Source organism: Emydura macquarii, unplaced genomic scaffold (genome assembly GCF_026122565.2).
Source record: "Emydura macquarii macquarii isolate MOO-44397 ecotype Brisbane River unplaced genomic scaffold, CSIRO-AGI_Emac_v2 contig_629, whole genome shotgun sequence".
In the NCBI taxonomy this organism is placed as follows: Eukaryota; Metazoa; Chordata; order Testudines; family Chelidae; genus Emydura; species Emydura macquarii.
In genome coordinates this window covers 8,472,589-8,491,743 of record NW_027130766.1, presented here as the reverse complement: position 1 = coordinate 8,491,743, position 19,155 = coordinate 8,472,589, and the positions used below count along the sequence as shown (strand labels likewise).

General features: G+C 59.7%; 1 protein-coding gene across 7 annotated transcripts in view; it reads left to right on the top strand.

Annotated features, from left to right (window-relative positions):
- Positions 1-13,802, top strand: part of JUP (junction plakoglobin) — a 59,528-nt gene extending 45,726 nt beyond the window's left edge. For all 7 annotated transcript variants that reach the window (XM_067541304.1, XM_067541306.1, XM_067541300.1 and 4 more), the window contains 10 exons: positions 1,764-1,908; positions 3,201-3,304; positions 7,549-7,887; positions 8,479-8,634; positions 9,133-9,252; positions 9,509-9,659; positions 10,158-10,279; positions 11,094-11,133; positions 11,770-11,933; positions 12,927-13,802. In XM_067541304.1, the coding sequence (XP_067397405.1) occupies positions 1,764-1,908; positions 3,201-3,304; positions 7,549-7,887; positions 8,479-8,634; positions 9,133-9,252; positions 9,509-9,659; positions 10,158-10,279; positions 11,094-11,133; positions 11,770-11,909 (1,317 nt within the window). In that variant the 3' untranslated portion in view covers positions 11,910-11,933; positions 12,927-13,802. The remainder of the gene's footprint in view (positions 1-1,763; positions 1,909-3,200; positions 3,305-7,548; positions 7,888-8,478; positions 8,635-9,132; positions 9,253-9,508; positions 9,660-10,157; positions 10,280-11,093; positions 11,134-11,769; positions 11,934-12,926) is intronic.
- The last annotated feature ends 5,353 nt before the right edge of the window (positions 13,803-19,155 follow it).

Here is a 19,155-nt window from a genome sequence, read left to right as displayed (position 1 = left end):
TCCGTTAACTAGAACCAGGAAAGCCGTTGGGGTGAGAAGAGTGGCAGCTGCATGGCCCTTGCTTCGTGCTTCGTTCTTGTCCTGCTCGTTAGCGTGGATCCTGGGTCCCGCAGCACTAAATGCCAAGCTAGTTAAGCGCAGGCAGGTGAGCTATTGCGTGGTCGTAACTAGTCCGTGCAGCTCGGGCCGCCCTGCTCCGAATGGGGAGATCATCTCTCCCGCTGGGTTCTCTGTCCCATCGTTCCAGCCTAGATGTGTATTGATGGTCTTAAAGCAAGACCGTCTGTTCCCCATGCCGCGTGTGGAAACACGCCTGACATGGGTGTGGCTGCCCAGAAACGTGGCGCTCCGTGCCACCGGGTGCTGCCTGCTGCTGGTGCAGAGAAAACGGCCACTGGAGAAGTTACACTTACGCCGAATAGTAGCAAAACCTCTGGGCTGCTGGTTGGGCCGTGTCTCCGCTCTGGGCACGGCACCGGCGTAGCTGCAGCCGTACCACTGGAGCACTGTAGCGTAGATGCGTCCTGTGGTGACAGAAAGGGGCTTTCTGTTGCTGCAGTTAATCTATTCCCTGAGCAGTGGCCGCTAGGCTGCCGGAGGAGTTCCTCCATGGACCTCGCCATGTCTACCCCAGGAGCGGGGCATGGGGCTGGGGCTAGGTCTGCTTACCTACGGCTCTCGGGGGTGTGAATTTTTCATAGCCCCGAGCATGGTAGCTATGCTGACCTGACTAAGCGTAGAGGGGCCCAAGTCTCAATCCTCTTCAGGCCTCCTGCTGTTCTGTGGGAGGCTCCGGGCGTTTGGGTGGGAAAGTTGCACTGAATTTGCTATACGCAAAGGGCAGTGGCTGTCTGCCTGTCCTGGGCCACTAATCCTGAAAGCGAGAGTCGGATTGAAGTTGCACAACGGGCCTGCAGACTGTCGTGGTGCCCTGGTTATCGTAGCATGTGGGGCTGGAAGGGACCGCTGGAAGTCCAGTCGAGCCCCCTGCAGTGTGGCAGGACCAGGTACACCTAGACCGTTGCTGCCAGTGGTAGCCAGTTAGTCCCGTTGGGTAGTTGTGCTTTGATTTGTTTTCGCTTCCTGAGTGAAGTACTTTGCACTTGTGTGTGTGGAATTTCCTCTAGCTGGTTTCAGCCCAGTTCCCCAATTTGTCAGGGTGGTTTTGAAATATTATCCCCTCCTCCAGAGTGCTGCCACCCTCCCGGCTTGGTGTCCTGTGCACGGGTTATAAGCACACTGTCCACGCAGTTATCCAGGTCACCGTGAAAATATTGAATAGCACCGGACGCTGGGTGACCGCCAGGTGCATCCTCCCCCTTCAGCAGCAAACCATCGAGAGCTGCTCTCTCAAGCAGCTGGACACTTTATAATCACTTCATCTGGACCGTAGCTCCCTAGTCTGCTTATGGGACCCCAGTGGTCAGAAGACTTACTAAAATCCAGGTCTGTCAGCTGCAGCTTCCCCATCTGCTAGGCCAGTAACCCTGTTCTGTGGGGTGGGGAGGGGAAGGACAGATTTTGAAGTGCTTAGTGCTTCCCATGTGGAAACCAGCTGTGAGGCTCCCGTTCCCGAGGCGTTGAACCCCTGGAGCTAGGATCCAGTTGGCTCAGGTCCTGAGTGAGCGGCTAGTCCTGCTAAGGCAGTAGTGCCCGCAGCACAGATGTTAGGGGTTAATCCGCGTTCTCGGGTGGCCACTGACGTGGCTGTGCAGACCCCGTGTGGCCATCCTCCGGCGCGCTAACGCTGCTTTCTCTTCCAGCTGATTATTTTGGCCAATGGGGGACCCCAAGCCCTGGTGCAGATCATGCGCAGCTACACCTACGAGAAACTGCTCTGGACCACCAGCCGGGTGCTCAAGGTCCTGTCCGTGTGTCCCAGCAACAAGCCTGCCATCGTGGAGGCCGGTGAGTGAGGGAGCCCTGCGAGGGGATGGGGGGCGAGTCTGGTTTAGACTCAGCACTGGAGCAAACTGGGGTATGGCCCTTTCCCGGCACCACTGGATGCATGCTCTCTCCCAAGACACTTGGACTAACTGGGGCAGAGCTGGGCCCGTCTCTGCCTTTGAGCCAACAGGAGCCAGCAGCACCTGGGTCCTGCTTTGGTGTCAGTTATGGCTCAATTGAGAAGTCCCTGAGCTCCTCCGGAATGGAAATGAGCCAGTGCCTCGTCCTTGAAGGGCTGACAGCGAAGGAAGATGTGAAATGGAGTCAATTTCCACTTGACACTTCACTCTGCTTCCAGCTGTGCTGCTTGTTACTCCTAATGGGGCCTTCGTCAGAGACACTTCGAGATGACAGTCTTAATTGTAGCGTCCTGACACTTCCCCTTATTAAGGTTACAGCTCTCTCATCCCGTGCATTGCAGAGAGATTAAAAAGCACCTCCCCCAGCTCTCCCCAAACAGCACCTGCCCTTCGCAGCTGCCTGTTCTCCCACGGCCAGCGTCCGCACTCCATGTGACCGCCCACGCCCTCGTGGCGGAGTCGGTCCCGCTAGGTTTCCGTGCGGCTGTCTCGAACTCTGTGTTCCCGTCCCCTCTGCTGTGCCCGGAGGCTGCCCGTTCTTGTCACTCATTCGGATGCCGTGGAGTGACCGTCTGGCTTGTCACTTCCCTGTCCGTGCTGGCCGGGTCTCTGCTCCCACTGCCCTTCCAGGGAGCTTGCCTGGAGGAGGAGTGCTGGGCAGATTTCCTGGGGATGGTAGGGAATGGTTCCTCTGGGCACGTAGCCGCCTCTGATGGGAGGTGGGCCTGTTGGCTCCTCTACTGGGGGGAAGGGCCCCTTATGTAAGCAGCCAGGGTTAATCTCTGATTAGTGCCCTGTACCAGGGCTGCTGCCCAGCCTTGCTGTGAGCTGGGGGCTCAGACTCTTTGGCTTCTCATACAGGCCAGTGGAAACTTTCTGAGCACAGAGGCAGGTTTCTTGCTGAAGCTTGTGCAGACACGTGTTGCTTGGGGAGGGTGAGGGGGCAGAGTTGTTCACGGCCCTGCTGGCCAGCTGTGATTGTCTGTCTGCAGTACAGGGAGAGATGGTGGCCTCGTGACTTACGTTGCAGAGCGCTGTCTGAAGATCCCAAACTCGCATGTAGCCCCTCTCAGACAGGCGGGAGCATGGAAAGCTCTCTGGGACAGTGTGTTAGGAGGCCTGGGATGTTTGGGCTAATCAGAGCTGGGCTGGGCTTTTTGTTTCCTCGGGCAGGTGGGATGCAGGCTCTGGGGAAGCATCTGACCAGTTCCAGCCCCCGGCTGGTACAGAACTGCCTGTGGACCTTGAGAAACCTCTCTGATGTGGCCACCAAGCAGGTGAGTGCTCCAGACTCCAGCCGTTACAGAAATCTCAAACAGGCTGTGTTGACTGTAGAATATGAATCACCTGTGTGGTGCTCTGTGGCGATACCTGGTCTTGGCCTGTTCTGCAGTGAGCCCAACACGCCCAATCCAGAGGGGATGTTCTTACCCAGCTTTGAATCCCAGGGGCAGCTCCCGTCACAGATTGGCTGCAGTAGCATGATTGCCATGGGGCCAGCAGGAAGTGACAGTCATGGTAGAAATGTGGGGCTGAAAGAGACCTTGAGCCCCCTGCACTGAGGTGGGACCAAGTTAACCTAGACCATCCTTGACAGGGGTTTGTCCGACCTGCTTTAAAAACCTCCAGTGGTGGGGATTCCACCACGTCCCTCAGAAGCCCATCGCAGAGCAACTGCCCGGAGGTTTTTTCCCTAGTATCTAACCTAAATCTCCTGTGGTGCCAATTGAGCCCATTACCTGTCCTACCTTCGGTGACCCTCGAACAACTCATCCCCATCCCCTTTAGAACAGCCTGTCACACACTTGCAGACTGTTATCGGGTCCCCCTCAGTCGTCTTTTCTCAAGACTAAACATGCCCAGTTTTTAACCTTTCCTCAGAGATCAGGGTTCCTAAACCTTGGATCGCGTTTGTTGCTGTCCACTGGGCTCGCTCCAGTTTGTCCACATCTTCCCTAAAATGGGACGCCCAGAACTGGACACAGGACTGGAGCTGCGGCCTCACCAGAGCCGAGTCAAGTGAGACAATTCCCTCCTGTGTTTTCCATACGACGCTCCCCTTACCACAGCCCAGAAGGATATTCGCCTTTTTTGCAGCTGCATCGCATTGACTCAGATTCAGTTTGTGATCCGCTAGAACCCTCAGACCCCTTTCAGCAGCGCTACCACTTAGCGGTTAGTCCCCATTTTGTAGTTGTGCATTTGATTTCTCCTCCCCGCCCCCAGTGAAGTACTTTGCACTTGTCTTTATTGAATTTCGTCCTATGGATTTCAGATCAATTCTCAATTGGTCACGGTCATTTTGAATTCTAATCCTGTCCTCCAAAGTGCTTGCAGCCTCTCCCAGCTTGGCGTTACCTGCAGAGCCTATAAACACACTTTCTGCTTCATTATCCAAGTCATTAATGAACATATTGAATAGTACCAGACCCAGGACTAACCCCTGCAGGACCCCACTAGATCATAGAATCCTAGAAGCTGAGGGTTGGAAGGGGCCTCAGGAGATACCTAGTCCCATCCCCTGCTCAAAGCAGGACCAACCCCACTACGCCCTCCTACTTTGCCAGTGAACCATCAGTAGCTACTTGCTCAGTACTGCCTTTTCAACCAGCTGTGCACCCACCTCTAGGGGAATTTCATCTCGACCCCATTTGCCTCGCTTGCTTATGGGGATGCTATGTAGGACGGTGTCAAAAGCCTTCCTAAAATCAAGGGATCACATCTCTTGCCTCTTCCCTAGGCCAGTTTACTCTGTCAGTTGCTGACTTCCTGTTGCGCAGGGTCTCCCAGTGGCTCGCATGCCAGGTAACATGGGGATGCCAGTCTGGTTTGTGCTCCCCATACACGTTTGACTTGTGCTCGCTCTCCAGTACCCGGTGGGGAGAAGGCACCGTTTGTCATGGCAATCCCTTTCCCTTACTGCAAGCCTGTGAGGACATGCTTCGGTGAACTGCCAGCACATGCGCTGCACCCACCAGGGTGGGGTTAGGAGCCAGGGCGAAGGTATAAGCTGTTCTGTGCCAGCACCCGTGGAAAGGTGTTTCTGGTGCTCCTCCCGCACAGGACCAGTGCTGGGGTTTGCTTATGGCAGACGATTGACACCCCCAGCCTTCCCCGCAAGGAAGCCATTGTCCATGGGGCTGATGCGATGGTCTCCATGGAAGGAGAGTGGAAGCGTGACCGGGGAGGGCAGGATTGAATCCAGACCAGGAAGGGAGCTGTGATGTCAGAGGCTCCTGAGGGTTTGCCGAGCTGTGCGCTGACACCAGGGCTTTCGCTTTAAACAAAGATGTCGCTCCTCTTTCACCCCCGCCTTTTCCCTGCTTCCTGATTTGTTCCCCACATGGGGCTTGGGCTGACCCTGCACAGGGATAGGATCTGAGGCAGTGTGGAAAGTATTTGGGATCGTTTTGGAAGGCATGTAACTCAGTCTCCAGTGAGATTAACAAATGAAACACTTGATGGTCAGACTGTGCCGAATAGCAAAGCAGGGGAATGCAGCTTTGTCTTCTGACTTAACTCCTTCGTGTCCTCCGTCTGCCCAGGCCCAAGACACCCCCCCACCTCCACATTCATCCCCACTGTCCTTCTGGCTACTCTTAAATCCCTCCATCCTGCCATTCCAGTGACCCCCGTGATCATACAAAGTGCCCAGGCTGGCCTGCCACACTGCTCTGAACAGCTGGGGATTGTATCACTTGCATGTTTCTGGCAGGGGGAACCTGGCGAAGATCCTAAACTCCTAAGTAAAGCTACACATGGTCTGGAGCATCTGTCAGTTGTGCTGTCCAAACAGTGCAGAGAAATAGCTGCGGTTATATGAGCCGAGAGGCCTGGGACTCTTGTTCGAAGAAACGTTGCAGTGAGCACGACTTACTGCATTGAGACATGGGAGCAATAGTTGGCCTTTGACATGGGGAAGGGTTGTTGCATTGTACACGTTCTCCGTCGTGCTGGAGTCTGCCAAGCCCTGGACCCAACCAGCAGTCTTGGGGCCTGGTTCCCAGGGAAAGGACAGTGTCTGAGTGGTACATTGTAATCCTGACTCTCTGAGGAGTTGGAGGGGCAGATCTCCATGCGATGTGAAAAGATAAAAACACTGCTGCTTCCTACTGCATGCTCCAAGCAGGGTTTGAGGTAGCAGAGAGGGTCGCAGGTACCAGTCTAATCTCCCTGCCACACGCGTGGGGCTGAGTGGGCTGGGCTGGTGTGAATGCGAGTCTCTCGCAAGCTGCCTTTCATCTGCACAATGCTCGGCGTTGTCCTTACCAAAGCAGTTCTGCCGTTCTTTGAGACTCTTTCTCTGGGTGTCCCACCGTGGGGTGTGCACAACGGACGTCCTGAATCCCTTTGCCCTGCAACCGTAATGTGCCCGTAGCTCGCTGGGGGGGGGCTGGAGCTCGCAGAGCCCTTTGCAGTGACCCCCATGTGTTTGTCTCCTATGAATCTGTCCCGTGCTGCCCGTGACGAGCAGGGCTGAGCTCTGTAAGCGAGCTCTGCCAGCAGGTGAACTGGCTGCCCGTTGGCACTAGCAACGCTTGCTAACGTCCTCTTCATTTTCACCTGGCTTTAGCATTACAAACCCTCCTGCTCTGGTGTGGAGAACTCTGGCTTGGTGCCCTAATGACAGAGCTGTCATCTCCCTAAAACCGGTTCGCCTGGCGTCGGGCTAGCGAAGCATCCTCGTGACGCGTAGAGATGGGTGTCTCCGAAGCACTGGGCTGGCGACTGCCAAGCCTCCAGGCGTGCAGGGGCCAGGGCCCTTCCCTCCCTGCACCACTGGGAGTTGGCATGAGAGCAGCAATGGTGTTGGGTGAATCCGGTGACACGTGGCCTCCTGCAGAGGTGGCTCTCTCAGCACCCTGTGGGAGCTGAAACCCTGCGGACGGAAGCGGCCCCTTAGGTGGAGGGGGTTGTGTTTTTGGAGGTGTTGGGAAAACACCTGGGGCTATTTACTATGTGGCTCGTGTCTGCTACAGAGCTGAGCTCAAGGAGGAATCATAGAATCATAGAAGATTAGAATTGGAAGGGACCTCAGGAGGTCTCTAGTCCAACCCCCTGCTCAAAGCAGGACTAACCTCAGCTAAATAATCCCAGCCAGGGCTTTGTCAAGTCGCATCTTAAAAACCTCTAAAGATGGAGACTCCACCACCTCCCTAGGTAACCCATTCCAGTGCTTCACCACCCTCCTAGGGAAAAAGTTTTTCCTAATGTCCAGCCTAGACCTCCACCACTGCAACTTGAGACCATTGCTCCTTGTTCTGTCATCTGCCACCACTGAGAACAGCCTAGCTCCATCCTCCCTGGAACCCCCTTTCAGGTAGTTAAAGGCTGCTATCAAATCCCCCCTCATTCTTCTCTTCTGCAGCCTAAACAAACCTAGTTCCCTCAGCCTCTCCTCATAAGTCTTGTGCTTAGGCCGGGCCTTGTCCATTGTCTTGTCCGTGCTGTGGTTGATGCTTGTGGGGGCAGGACAGGTGTGACGTTTTGCTTCTGCTGTCCCCTCCTCACTGTTCTGTAGGAGGGTCTAGATGGGGTCCTCAAGATCCTGGTCAACCAGCTGAGCTCAGACGATGTGAACGTTCTCACCTGCGCCACCGGGACCCTCTCCAACCTGACCTGCAACAACAGCAAAAACAAGACCCTGGTCACACAGTCCAACGGGGTGGAAGCCCTGATCCACACCATCCTGAGGGCAGGCGACAAGGAGGACATCACTGAGCCGGCTGTCTGCGCCCTCCGGCACCTCACCAGCCGGCACCCGGAGGCAGAGATGGCCCAGAACTCGGTGCGGCTCAACTACGGCATCCCGGCTATCGTCAAGCTCCTCAACCAGCCCAACCAGTGGCCGCTGGTGAAGGTAAAACTGCAGGAGGCGCTGTCGGGGTGTCCGTGGGATCAGCCGGGCTGTCCTGCACGTCAAGCCGCACGGATGTCCCCTGCTGAGCTCCTGGGGCGGAGAGGGCGCTGGGTTCAGAGGCCGGTTAAGCATTGTTTGCAGGGCGTGGGGCTCTGAAGCACAAAACGCAGGCAGGGAGAGGACGTCAGAGGACACAGCTCCTGCTGCGCGCTGCTTGAATCAATATTTGTCCGTCGGCTCCTAGCAGCAGGGGAGTAGGTGGATCCCTTATGGATGTGCAGCAGGCTGACGAGAGGCTTAAAAGCCGCCACCTGCTGTGTGAGCTGCGGGGGCGGAGGAAGGTGGCTCCTCTGCTCTGACGTAGGCCGTAGGCGCTCGGTTCTGGGACGGCGGGTTCTGAACCCCCTGCCAAGGGCGTACGGCGCCCGCACAACGCTGGCTTTGCAGCTGGACTCCTGTTGGGGGCACGGGAGGTGACACGCAAACCGTTCTGCTCCTGGCACGTCCCGTTCCCCTCTTGAGTGGCCAGGTGCTGAGCGCCTGCAGCTGCCCCCTCAACCAGCCGGATGGCCTCTTCCTTCCTTCTTCCAGGCCACCATAGGTCTGATCCGCAACCTGGCCCTGTGCCCGGCCAATCATGCCCCGCTGCAGGAGGCAGCCGTGATCCCTCGCCTGGTCCAGCTGCTGGTGAAGGCTCACCAAGACGCCCAGCGCCACGTGGCCGCCGGCACGCAGCAGCCGTACACAGTGAGTACGAGTGTGGAAGGAGCCAGTGGGTGGGTTTGGGGCGCGCCTGCTGGGGCCCAGGCCGGGGCTGGCACGTGCAGCAGGACACCCGCTGGGCATTGACTGGCAGCTCCGAGTGCTGGGCTGCGGGTAAGGCTGCTTTCACTGGGCCGCAGCCCCGCGTGTGTGGAGCTGCAGCAGCTGCTCCTTTCTTGCTAGTGACTGAGCCGCAGCCGTTTGCGCTCCCGAATGGCCGGTGGCGCCGTTAACTTGCAGGCAGACGTGGGCAGAGTCTCTCCCCGCGGTGCAGTGGGCGTGCCAAGGCCAGGCCCCCCCTCCATCCCATGGCAGAGCCGCTCTCTGAGCAGCGCCCACTTGGTCATCCTTGGAGGAAGCCACCACTTCAATCTGCTGTGACGAACCCCTGTAGCCACGTGGGGGAGGAGGGGAACTGTACCCCTCCCCCCCCAGTGTTCCACACCTGTCGCCCCTTGATGCTGATCACGGCTCCCTTTGCAGGATGGAGTCAAGATGGAGGAGATAGTGGAGGGATGCACGGGAGCCCTGCACATCCTGGCCCGGGACCCGATGAACCGCATGGAGATCTTCCGACTCAACACGATCCCTCTCTTTGTGCAGGTGGGGGCTTGGGTTGCAGCACAAGGCGAAGGGGAGCTGGGGTGTGGGTCTGAGTCCCTGTGCGTCCGCCTGGCACAGGCAGGAGCTGCCAGCCGGCTCTTGGGCTGCTGGGGAGGGGACACGAGAGTGCGAAGGGAGCCAGAGAAGCTGCTGGTTAAAGGCTCTGCTGTCGCTGAGCTAACGGTGCCTCTGCAGGCCGAGCGAGGTGGGGGTGGAGGGGCCGCTGCAGCTCACGCTGCCTTTGCTCCCCCGCCAGCTCCTCTATTCCCCGGTGGAGAACATCCAGCGCGTGGCAGCGGGCGTGCTGTGCGAGCTGGCCCAGGATAAGGAAGCAGCGGACACCATTGATGCTGAGGGCGCCTCTGCTCCTCTGATGGAGCTGCTGCATTCCAGGAACGAAGGCACAGGTGAGCGGGAACCTCAGGGGAACTTGCTTCTGTCCCGTTCTCCTTCGGCTTCCCCAGCCCCACCTTGGGGCCCGCAGCCAGTCTGGAGAGCGGGTGCTGTAGTGTGCCGTCCCCTGGAGCCGGCGTGCCACCGCCAGGCCAGCCCTAGCCAGCGGGCAGGGTACAAGCAGCTCCTGCACTCAGCACCCGTGCGCGGCCCCTCTGCCCCGCCAGTGCTGCTAGGCCAGGAAACCCTCTTAATGAAGTGCTCTGTGAGCCCCGACGTCCCCTCACCCTGTGTGCGGGGCAGGGGGAGCCCTGAGCAGGAGGGGACCGCGCCCGGCCCTGCGACGGGAAGCCATGCCGCAGCTCTGAGGCTGCCGGGAGCGTGCGGGCAGCGCCGCTCAGCCGGTCCTGCGGCAGAGTGAACCGTAACTGGGTGCGGAGCCGCCAGCTGAGGTGGGAATGGTTCGGCCGCCCGCACCGTTTCCTCTTCCAATGCTCCCCGCTGTCCTCCAGCCACCTACGCGGCAGCCGTGCTCTTCCGCATCTCCGAGGACAAGAACCCCGACTACCGGAAACGCGTCTCCGTGGAGCTCACCAACTCGCTCTTCAAACACGACCCCGCCGCCTGGGAAGCTGTAAGTACCTGCTAGGTCTGGGCCCCCCCCCCCCCCCCTTTCCGGGGCTCTTCTCAGGGGCCCCCCGGGTCTCCAAGATGGCATGCTTTTCCTTCTAGAGTCATTTGGGGTCGGCTCCTGGTGCCCTCCCCCGGAGCTGAGCTCTGCTATTTAGGGGCTAACGTCTTCCATGAAATTGCTCTCCCCCCACCCTGACCCCGAGCGGGGTTTGTACCCAGGGCATCTGGGAGACGCGCGGCTTAGAGGGCCCAAGGGGACGTTCCCTCCCCTACAGAGGCTCGTTGGTGAAATACCTCAGAAGTGGCACGTGGGCCACATCTTGCACTTAGCCTTGAGTGCGAGACCCTCCGCAGCAGGCAAGGAGGGGGCAGGGCAGATAGCGCCTGTTCCCAGGCGGCAGGGGCTCAGAAAAGGGGGATTAACCCCTGTCTTGGGGGAAGCGGGGCCGGAACATCTAATCCCGCAAGGCCCTGCAGGAGAGTGGTTCTTCCAGTAGAACGGCTCAGCAGTGACGTGACCCAAGAGGCTCCGGGAACCTTCGTTCCAGAGTCCCTGCTCTGGGCCACAGAGCCGGCCAGACCTGAGAGGGAAGCTGCAGTCTTGGCAGCTCCAGCAGCCTAGGGTCCTGTTACCCTCTCCTTTCCCCCCCCCCCCCCACACACACACACACACACACACACACACACACACCACACACACAGCCAGCCAGCCATTGCTGCAGAGAAGAACTAGTTCTTAGCACGTGCATGTTCCAGGCTAACCCCAAAGAGCCCTCCTGTACCTGTGTTCTTCCTTCCTTCCTTCCTTCCCCCAGGCGCAGAGCATGATCCCGATCAACGAACCCTACCCTGACGGTAAGTGCTGGGCACGCGCTGAAGTGGCTGAGTTCAGCAGGGCTGGTGTTTTGCCGGTGCCCGCCAGGGCAGGCAGCTGTAGTCATCTGCTTCCGATCCTCCGCGTGGCATCTCTTGGGCTTGTGGCATTGCTGCGAGGGCTCTGTGCACCTCTGGCTGGCCAGGGAGGGGAGGAAGAATTGGAATGCCGCATGTGGACCTGAATCTCTGCCCTCTCCTGGGAGCCCAGTCTCACTCCAGTTTGCAGAGCCGCCCTGCTCACGGTTCCAGTATGGGCAGCCGCCAGGCCTGCGGGGGAACACACCGCTGCCTGGGACGTGTGGGGCTGTCATCCCGGCCGAGGCAAGGGCTTTTATTCCTCCTGCGTCCGGGCGTGAGCCAGCCTCCGACGGGCCCAGGAAGAAACCTTCCCTGGGGCAGCTTTTTCCACATCTGGCCATTTTGGGGTCCCCCGCGATATTCGTTGCTGGTCATTGCCGGGCACTGGGCTAGGTGGATCCCTGCTCTGCTGCAGCTGGGCGCTGTCCCGTGGAGCAGGTTGTAATGCTGGCGGGGGTGCACGGAGTCGGAGTGGGTGCGACCCGTCGCTGGCTAGTGGCTGGTGTGGCGGCTAACGGCTGCTTTCTCGTTGGCTAGATTTGGAGGTCGGGTATCGTGCCATGTATCCGGGGGAGGTTGCCCTGGACCCCATGGACATGGATATGGACGGCGATTACCCCATGGACACCTATAGCGATGGCGTCCGAGCGCCCTACACCGAACGCATGCTCGCCTAACCCGCCCCTTGGGTGCTGCGCGAGGTAGGGACGCCGGGGACTTGGCTGGGGGGCGGGGGGGGACTGCCTGGGGACGGACCTGTCCTCCTGGCAGAGGGCTGAGGAGGAAGGCAGTGCTGAGCTGTGGCTGGGTGTCCTGGCGTCTAGCACCCAGCTTCGGCCTGGCCAGGCCTTCCGTGAGCACATCTGCTCTGTCCGTGTTTCCTTGCCCGAGGGGCAAAAGGCCCCTCTGGCCTGCTGGGCGTCAGGTAGCTGCATTTCCCTGGCTGTGTGACAGGGACTCGGGGCCCAGGGCCCCAGGCCAGAACCCAAGAACTAGGCGGGGCTCGGTGGTCAGGGGACCCCAGGCAGTGAAGAAAACGCCTGGCAGAGTCGCCGGTGAGACCTACGGGATCCCACGGTCCCGCAGTTGAGCTTGAGCGAGCTGCAGCCCACACACGGGGGTCGGGGTGAAGGGACCATGGCCATCACAAGTGCAGACCAGCACTTCTTCCCTTACTCAGGGGCTCTAGTGTAATGGCCCCGCCGCCCCCCTGTGCTCCCTAGTGCTAGCTCCATGGCACTGCTCGGTACGGAGGACGTTGACCAAGAGCCGTGCACCAGTAACTGGGCCGTCGGCTCACTCCTCCCCCAGGGGAGGGAGCCCAGTGCCCCCAGCACCTTCCCCATGAGTCAGGCTGTGGCCAGCTGGGTTTAGTTTCCCCTTGTGCATTGTTACAAAGGAACAGACGTGGGGAGCATTGTACAGCTGCCTGCTCTGCCATTCGACAGGGCAGGGCATAGGAGTAACTAGGGGTGGTGCGTGGTCAGGGCTAATCCAGGCAGCACAGGTTTGCCCCTATGGCATGCCTGCCGCCTTTGCCCGTCTAGTCCTACAGAACCCACACGCCTTGGGTTTCCCTGGGCCTTGAAATTATCCCACCCTCTGATGGGCCTGGTCTGCAAGACGTCCCCACTGTTGGCTCTGAGAAACCCCATCCGCCGTCTGACGCGGTCCTTCCTCCTGGCCTGCTGCAGGTGTGTTCTCCAGCCAGACGAGGGTGGCCCCAGAGCTGAGTGCTTGCCAGAGGGACTTGGGAGACAGAAGTGCCTGAGACGACAAACTTTCCATTCCCACAAGAGGCTTTATTTTTTAGATTTTTTTTTTTCTTTTTTGCTGTGGGTCTGAGGCCCTTTCCTCCTGAGATTGCTTCAAACACCCGACTGCCAGCCTCTAGCCAAGCCAAGATACTGTTTCTGAAGCTTTAAAACGCGATTCCTGCGTCATTATCAAACTCCCATTGGTGTAACAGTAATAGTCTTTTCTATGAATATCTATTTCCTTTTTTTAATATGGTGCAAATGGCTTTTGCCGTCGGATTTTAAGTTCATGCTTTTTAACTTCCCACTCCCTGTTCTATGTTTAGTGTTTAACAAAAATAATCATCTAACATTTTAAAACGAGCCTTTTGCTTTCTACAAAGTTTAAATTAAAAATAGCAAATCTGCTGAGTTTGCAGAAAACAAGTGTGCCACGGTTTCCCAAGACCTTTGTTTTGGCCCTAAGGGATGTGTCAACGGCTTTATTCCTTCCGCTCAGATGTGAGTGAGCAGAATTTCAGTGTAACTGTCCTTACAATAGAGGAGTGACTCTAACCATTAAGAACTGTGTCCTTGTATCATTCTACTATTGCACAATTTAACCTGACTGTCTCCTTTCTGGTGAGTGGCGTGTTTCCCTCCCTCCTTCCCTTCTCTTAATGCATTTTTAAAAGCGGCTCTATATCTGATGGCTTACTGCTTCCATTGGAAAGGGATGGATCTTCTTGGAATGTGGTTCAGGAACTGAGGATTTTATTATTTCTGTAAGTTTTTTGTATAGACCAAAGCAAAGAATAAAACACCCTAACCCCATGCTGCAGCGAGCTAGTTCTTCCACCTGCGTCAGCTTCTGGGTCATCGGCATTTGATTGGGAATGAGATGTGGGTGGAGGTTTAAAATAAAACTCCACGGGGGGGGAAGGGGGGGGTCAAGTCTGTCTGCAATGCAGCACGGTTGCTTGCTATGCTTGGGGGCCCCCCCTCCCCCGGTGCTCAGTCATTTGCCTGCTGATGGTCACGAGCTCCTCTTCCGCTTGTTACAAAGTTAGGAGGTCGAAGTCCCGTAATGAAGAGGTTTGTTTGCTGGCATCTCCTCTCTGCTGCCTCTCAGAGTTGGTAGAATGAGCTGCGGGGAGAAACACACTCGTTCCCAAAGTGAGCAAGCTCCCTTGATCGATAGGACCGAGGCGGGATGGAGCGCGGGTAGCCTGGCTTAACAAAGATGATTCACTCCGTCTAACCCAGCTGCCTTGTTCCGAAGCTTGCTTTAATGGCAGGCACAGCTGGCAAGAGGAAATATTCCCCCAGGTGCCAGGTAAAGCCATCCCGGGGCACGGAAATGCGTTACCCACCAGCACAGCGCATGCCTAGCCGGTTGCGGGCGCTGAGCTGATGTCCTCAACTGGATCAGAGTGCAGGGAGTTGGCAGCAGGTACTGATGGGCTTAGGGGCTTTAGAGCAAAATGCACAGATGTAGGAGAGGCCCCCCCTTCCCAGTCCTCCTGCGGGAGTGATTCCAGCTTGAAACCTGCTATTTCCAGCAAGTCCAAAGTACTGGATCCTCCCGGAGTCCCCCTGCGAACTGCTGTGCTTTCACAACCACGCTTGCTTCTTCAAGCGCTTGTCAGAGACTTTAAGGCCGGAATGGCCCATTTTATGATCATCTTCTCTGACCTCTTGCATAATTCCACAGCCTGCGTCTCAGCCGGTGACTCCTGCAGTGAGTCTCTCTCCCCTGTGACTGTGTGAAAACCCCACCCAGCACAGAAGGCGTGGAGCGAACAAGGCTTCGCCTCTAGCCTCTTCTCATGATAGAAGAATCCTGCTCACTGCCACGCGGGGGGCCTTGCTGAGATTCACGCCCTTTCCTGCTTTGGAGGCTGTGGGGAAAGGCAGTGATGCAAGTCTGGGGCGAGTCAGTGGAACGAAGGGATCTCTCCAGCCAGGAGGACCTAAGATCTGGACTCCTGCGGAAGCAGCACAGGGGGCGGCGGTTAGTCTTTGTCCATGGTGCTTGTCCCTCTCCCGGGGCAGCATCTCCATGGATCGCTTCCACGGTTCTCCCCCGCTGCGAGTGCCAGAGGAGAGTGGGAGAACTTCAGGCAGGGCAGCAGAGGCAGACTGGTGCTGCTGCGTGGCCCCCGGGGTTGCCGCCTTTCCTGATGGGCAGAGAGATGAGAGGGAGGCCTGAGAGCCTGCGAGAGTCAGCAGGAGGCAGATTCACTGAGCAGCCCGGGTGCACCCATCCCGCTGAGCCCTTCCCACGGCCCGGTCCTCCTGCTGCCTGTCCCACTGTCGGCAAAGGCGGGTGGTGCCAGCATGTCTCCTCCTGCCTGCAGCATTGCCTGGAGCAAACCCCAGGCTAGGCGTGCGTGCGCCAGGCCAGGCCTGTTCTTACTCGGCTCTGCAGCGTGTCTGGCTGGGGGGAGGGACCTTCCTCCTCCTGCCCAGGCCCCCTCTCCTGGGGGGTGACTGAGTGATGATGTGTAACGCGGTACTGGGCGTAGGGGAGCTTAGACTCCTCCAGCGTCCCAGGCCCCAGCCTGTCTCCTGGGCTAAGTCGTTCCTGAGTCGCTGAGTAACGCTCCCAGCTCAGCCTCCTGATCTTCCCCTCCCCTAAGACCTGTTGTCATCAGCTGCTGCAAACCTGGCCTTGCTGGGGCCGGGGAGGCTGGGCCAGCTCCCCGCAGCTCACCAGCTCGCTGGAGAGGGAAGGAATGGAGGGGTTAAGTGTAGCAGGTGGGGCGGGAGCAGTGGGGCAATCGGCACGTGGCAGCCGCAGCGGTTCAGGGCTGCGTATCGCAGCCACCGCCGGCTGTGGGGTGGGATGTGGACGAAGACGCGATGGCCCATTCCCAGCACCGGAGGGAAGAGGTGGCAGGGGCCCATTATTTCACTGCTCCCCTTTGGCTTCTCACTTCCCTCCAGCCCTCCCTCCGGGCCATAGCAAAGCCCAGTCCAGGCAGCGGCCAGTGAGCCGCTAATCAGCAGGGCCCAGCTGCTGCCAGCGCTCGTTGCCAGGGGCTGCAAGCTGTGATCAAAGCCAGCCGGGGAGGAAGCAGCAGCCGTTCCACATCAAAGGCTCCAGCACGGCGCTTCTGCTGCCCTGACTCATTCCTTGTGCCTTGCCCAGGGACGAGCGGAGGCGGAGGGATGCCACCGCCAGCCGGGGCGCAGGGAGGGGAGCTGGCGGGTAGCCAAGGCGGTGCCAGCCTGGATTCCCACATGGCGCACGCAGCTCTGGGAGCAGCCGTGGCCTAGCGGTGAAGCAGGCACGGGGGACGCAGGACGCCTGCGTTCTGTTCCCACTGCCGGACTGACAGACTCCTCTTCCCATCTGCTGTGCCTGAGGCCCTCCCAGCGCTCGGCAGGGCACCAAGGCCCGTGTGTCCCCTCTTGTGCCTTACCTCAGCCCCTCCTGGCTCTGTCTGTGTGCTCTGCAATCCCCTGCCCTGGGTTCCAGCGCCCTTGGCAGCTGCTATTAATCACAAAGGGGAGCTGCTGGCTAGAGACCCCGTACTGCCCGGAGGGGTGGGGACTGCCCCCTCTCGCTCACTGGAGCCCCCAGGGCCTGGAGTAGAAATGGTACAAGAGGGCAGCCTCCGGGTGGGGGCAGGGAGGGGGGCTGGATTTCACCCCCTAGCTCTGCTCCCCTGGGTGGGGTTAGAAAAGCAGCGAGCCCCTTTGCCCTGGCCAGGAGTCTGTGGGGCAGCCCCGGGTTCTTCTCCGGCCCTCTGAGGCTGCGCTGCTGGCGAGGGTGTCCCTGGGGCGCCCAGGCCAAAGCCCCGCTCGCTCTGTAGCTGGGGGCACACGGGCCGCACCTGCTGCAGGCGCCAGGGCTGCCTGGAGAAGGACAGCTGCGGGTTCGCTGGCTCCGATGGGAGATGGGCTCCGGCAGCCGCTCGCCCCCTGGGCTGCAGCCCTGCAGCAGCGCCTTGGTGGGGCCCACTTGCTCTGTGCAGGGGGGCTGCTGCCTCTGACGCTGGCAGCGCTTGTGGGGCAGGTAACAGGCAGCCTGTAGCCTGGGCTGGAGCAGGGCCCCCCAGGCCCTCCACTGCCCAGTCCTGGCACTTGCCTTTAGGGTTTGTGTCTGTCCCATTCAACACCTCGGGGCCGCAGGCTGCTGGGGCCGGCAGTGTCCTTGGGGGGGGGGAACGATTGGCTCTGGTCTTGCTGGGGGGGGACTCGGTAGCTGGGCTGGGCCTGGCAGGCAGGGCACAGGAGGTGCCGGGGGGAGGCGGGACGGGAAATCAGCTGTGCACCCCGTGCAAACAGGCCGACAGTTGGAAATTAAAGGGGTTCAAGTTCTGTCAGACTTAGGGTCTGTGCGGGGCCGGGCAGGAAGCTGCTGCCCTGGGAACTGATGCTAGTGGTCGATGGTTACTAGATGGCTCCCCTGCAGGCACAGGGCTGAGCCCCCTAGGTGCGGGCGGGGGTTTAGAGAGCTAGTGTGTCCTGGCAGCACCCAGAGCATCCTGCCAGCCCAGCCTGAGCCTGCTGGGTGCTGGAGCAGGGGCTGCCCCCAGGCTGCTTTCTCTGCCAGGTGGCTCCAGCGGTCCAGGGAGGAGTGGGACAGATCACGGGGCTGGCAGCCGGGCTGACTCTGGTGGAGCAGGGGCTGGGAGGGGATTGAAATCCAGGGAGGGCTGGGCCTGGGGAATGGTCCTGCAGGGACCAGGCCTCGTTTCTTGGCTTATCACTTCCCCAGAGCAGGAAACAGCAAATCACCAGCTGGCTTCCGGGGCCCCTGGGAGAAACGCCTGCTGCCCCCGAGCCACGAGCGTCCATGGGGCTGGCTGGAGAGCAAAGCAGGACAGGTTCATCATGCCAGGCCCTGTACCATGAGCCCCTCCACTCTCCCCCCATCCTTGCAGCTGAGGCAGGGCCAGAGCCAGGGTAAGAGGCGTCAGCTCCTCCATGGCAGGGGCAGGGGACGAGCTGCTCGCACTTATGGAGACAGGACCTGCGTCCTTACCCTCCCTGCCCTTTGCCGGCTGCTCCAGGCCCTCCCAGCTGGGATGAGAACCCAGAACTCCTGGGGCCCAGACGCTGCTCTGCCCACTAGCCCCACGGCGGTTAGTGCAGAAAAGTGTCGCTGCTGGGCTGATTTCGGAAGCCGAGCGCCAGGGAGCCAGGCAGGGGGGCCTGGCCCATTCCGCCCGCTTGGCTGATCCCCTGTGAAATCCTGCCGAGCTGCGAGGCAGCGGGGACAGGAGGGAGCCGGGTTCGGCTGGCTTTCGTTCCCCCACAGGGCCAGGCCTCACTGAGCACCGAGGGCGGGGCAGTTTCCATTGTCGGGGCATCATTCCTCCTGGGGCCAGCGGAGCTCCTGCTGCTGGCCGGTGCCAAGGCGCTGTCGCCTTTAGCGGATGATTCTGTGGCACGCTGACGCCGGGCCGCTCTCGCCCTCCCCCCGCTGTGATGCAACGTGCTGGGCCGGACGCGCTGTCCCAGGCAGCCCCTCTCCAGGAGCTGCAGGAATGTGCGGTGAATTTTCACAAGGCACGAGCCTCAAGTCTTTTTTTGCAGCCCGGGGGGGGAGTTGCTGGAGTTACTCCTGCACTGGCCACAGGGTGTCGCTCTAGAGCCTGGGCCAGGGGCCTGGGTGCGGCACCTTCCATCTGCCTCCTGGAACCGCAGCAGCAGCTTGAGTGGCTTCGTTTTATCCCTCGGCTTCCCTCCCTGGCTGTGCAAATCTCTGCCACCGGAGCCGGCCGCTCCATGCTGCGTAGTCCTGCCCCTCATCTCCCCTGCGTGGGCTCAAGCCCCTGCCCGCGGCGATGGGGCTCAGCCCTGGGCACCAGCCACGTGGCAGCTTCTGTGGGGCTGCCCAGGTGTGTGTGGTGCCTGCCGTGGCAGGTGTCCCCCTGCACCAGGCCCAGGCGTGGCTCCACTCTGCTGGGAGCAGGGCGCAGCGCTGGCGTGGTTCTTAGCTCGCCCAACCTTATCCGCACCTCGCCTGACCCCTGGATCTGCCTGGAACCTGCCTCTGCCCCTGCTGTGCAAAACCTGGGCCCCCAGCTCAGGGCTGCAGTCCCCCTTCCCTGGCCTTGCCAGGGTCCAGCCTCCCCCGGCAGCGCCCGTGGCCCCTTGTGGCTCCGAGCCCCGTTTCCCACAGCTCCAGGCCATCCTGGCCCCGGGGCCCTCCCCAGGAAGGACCAGCCCT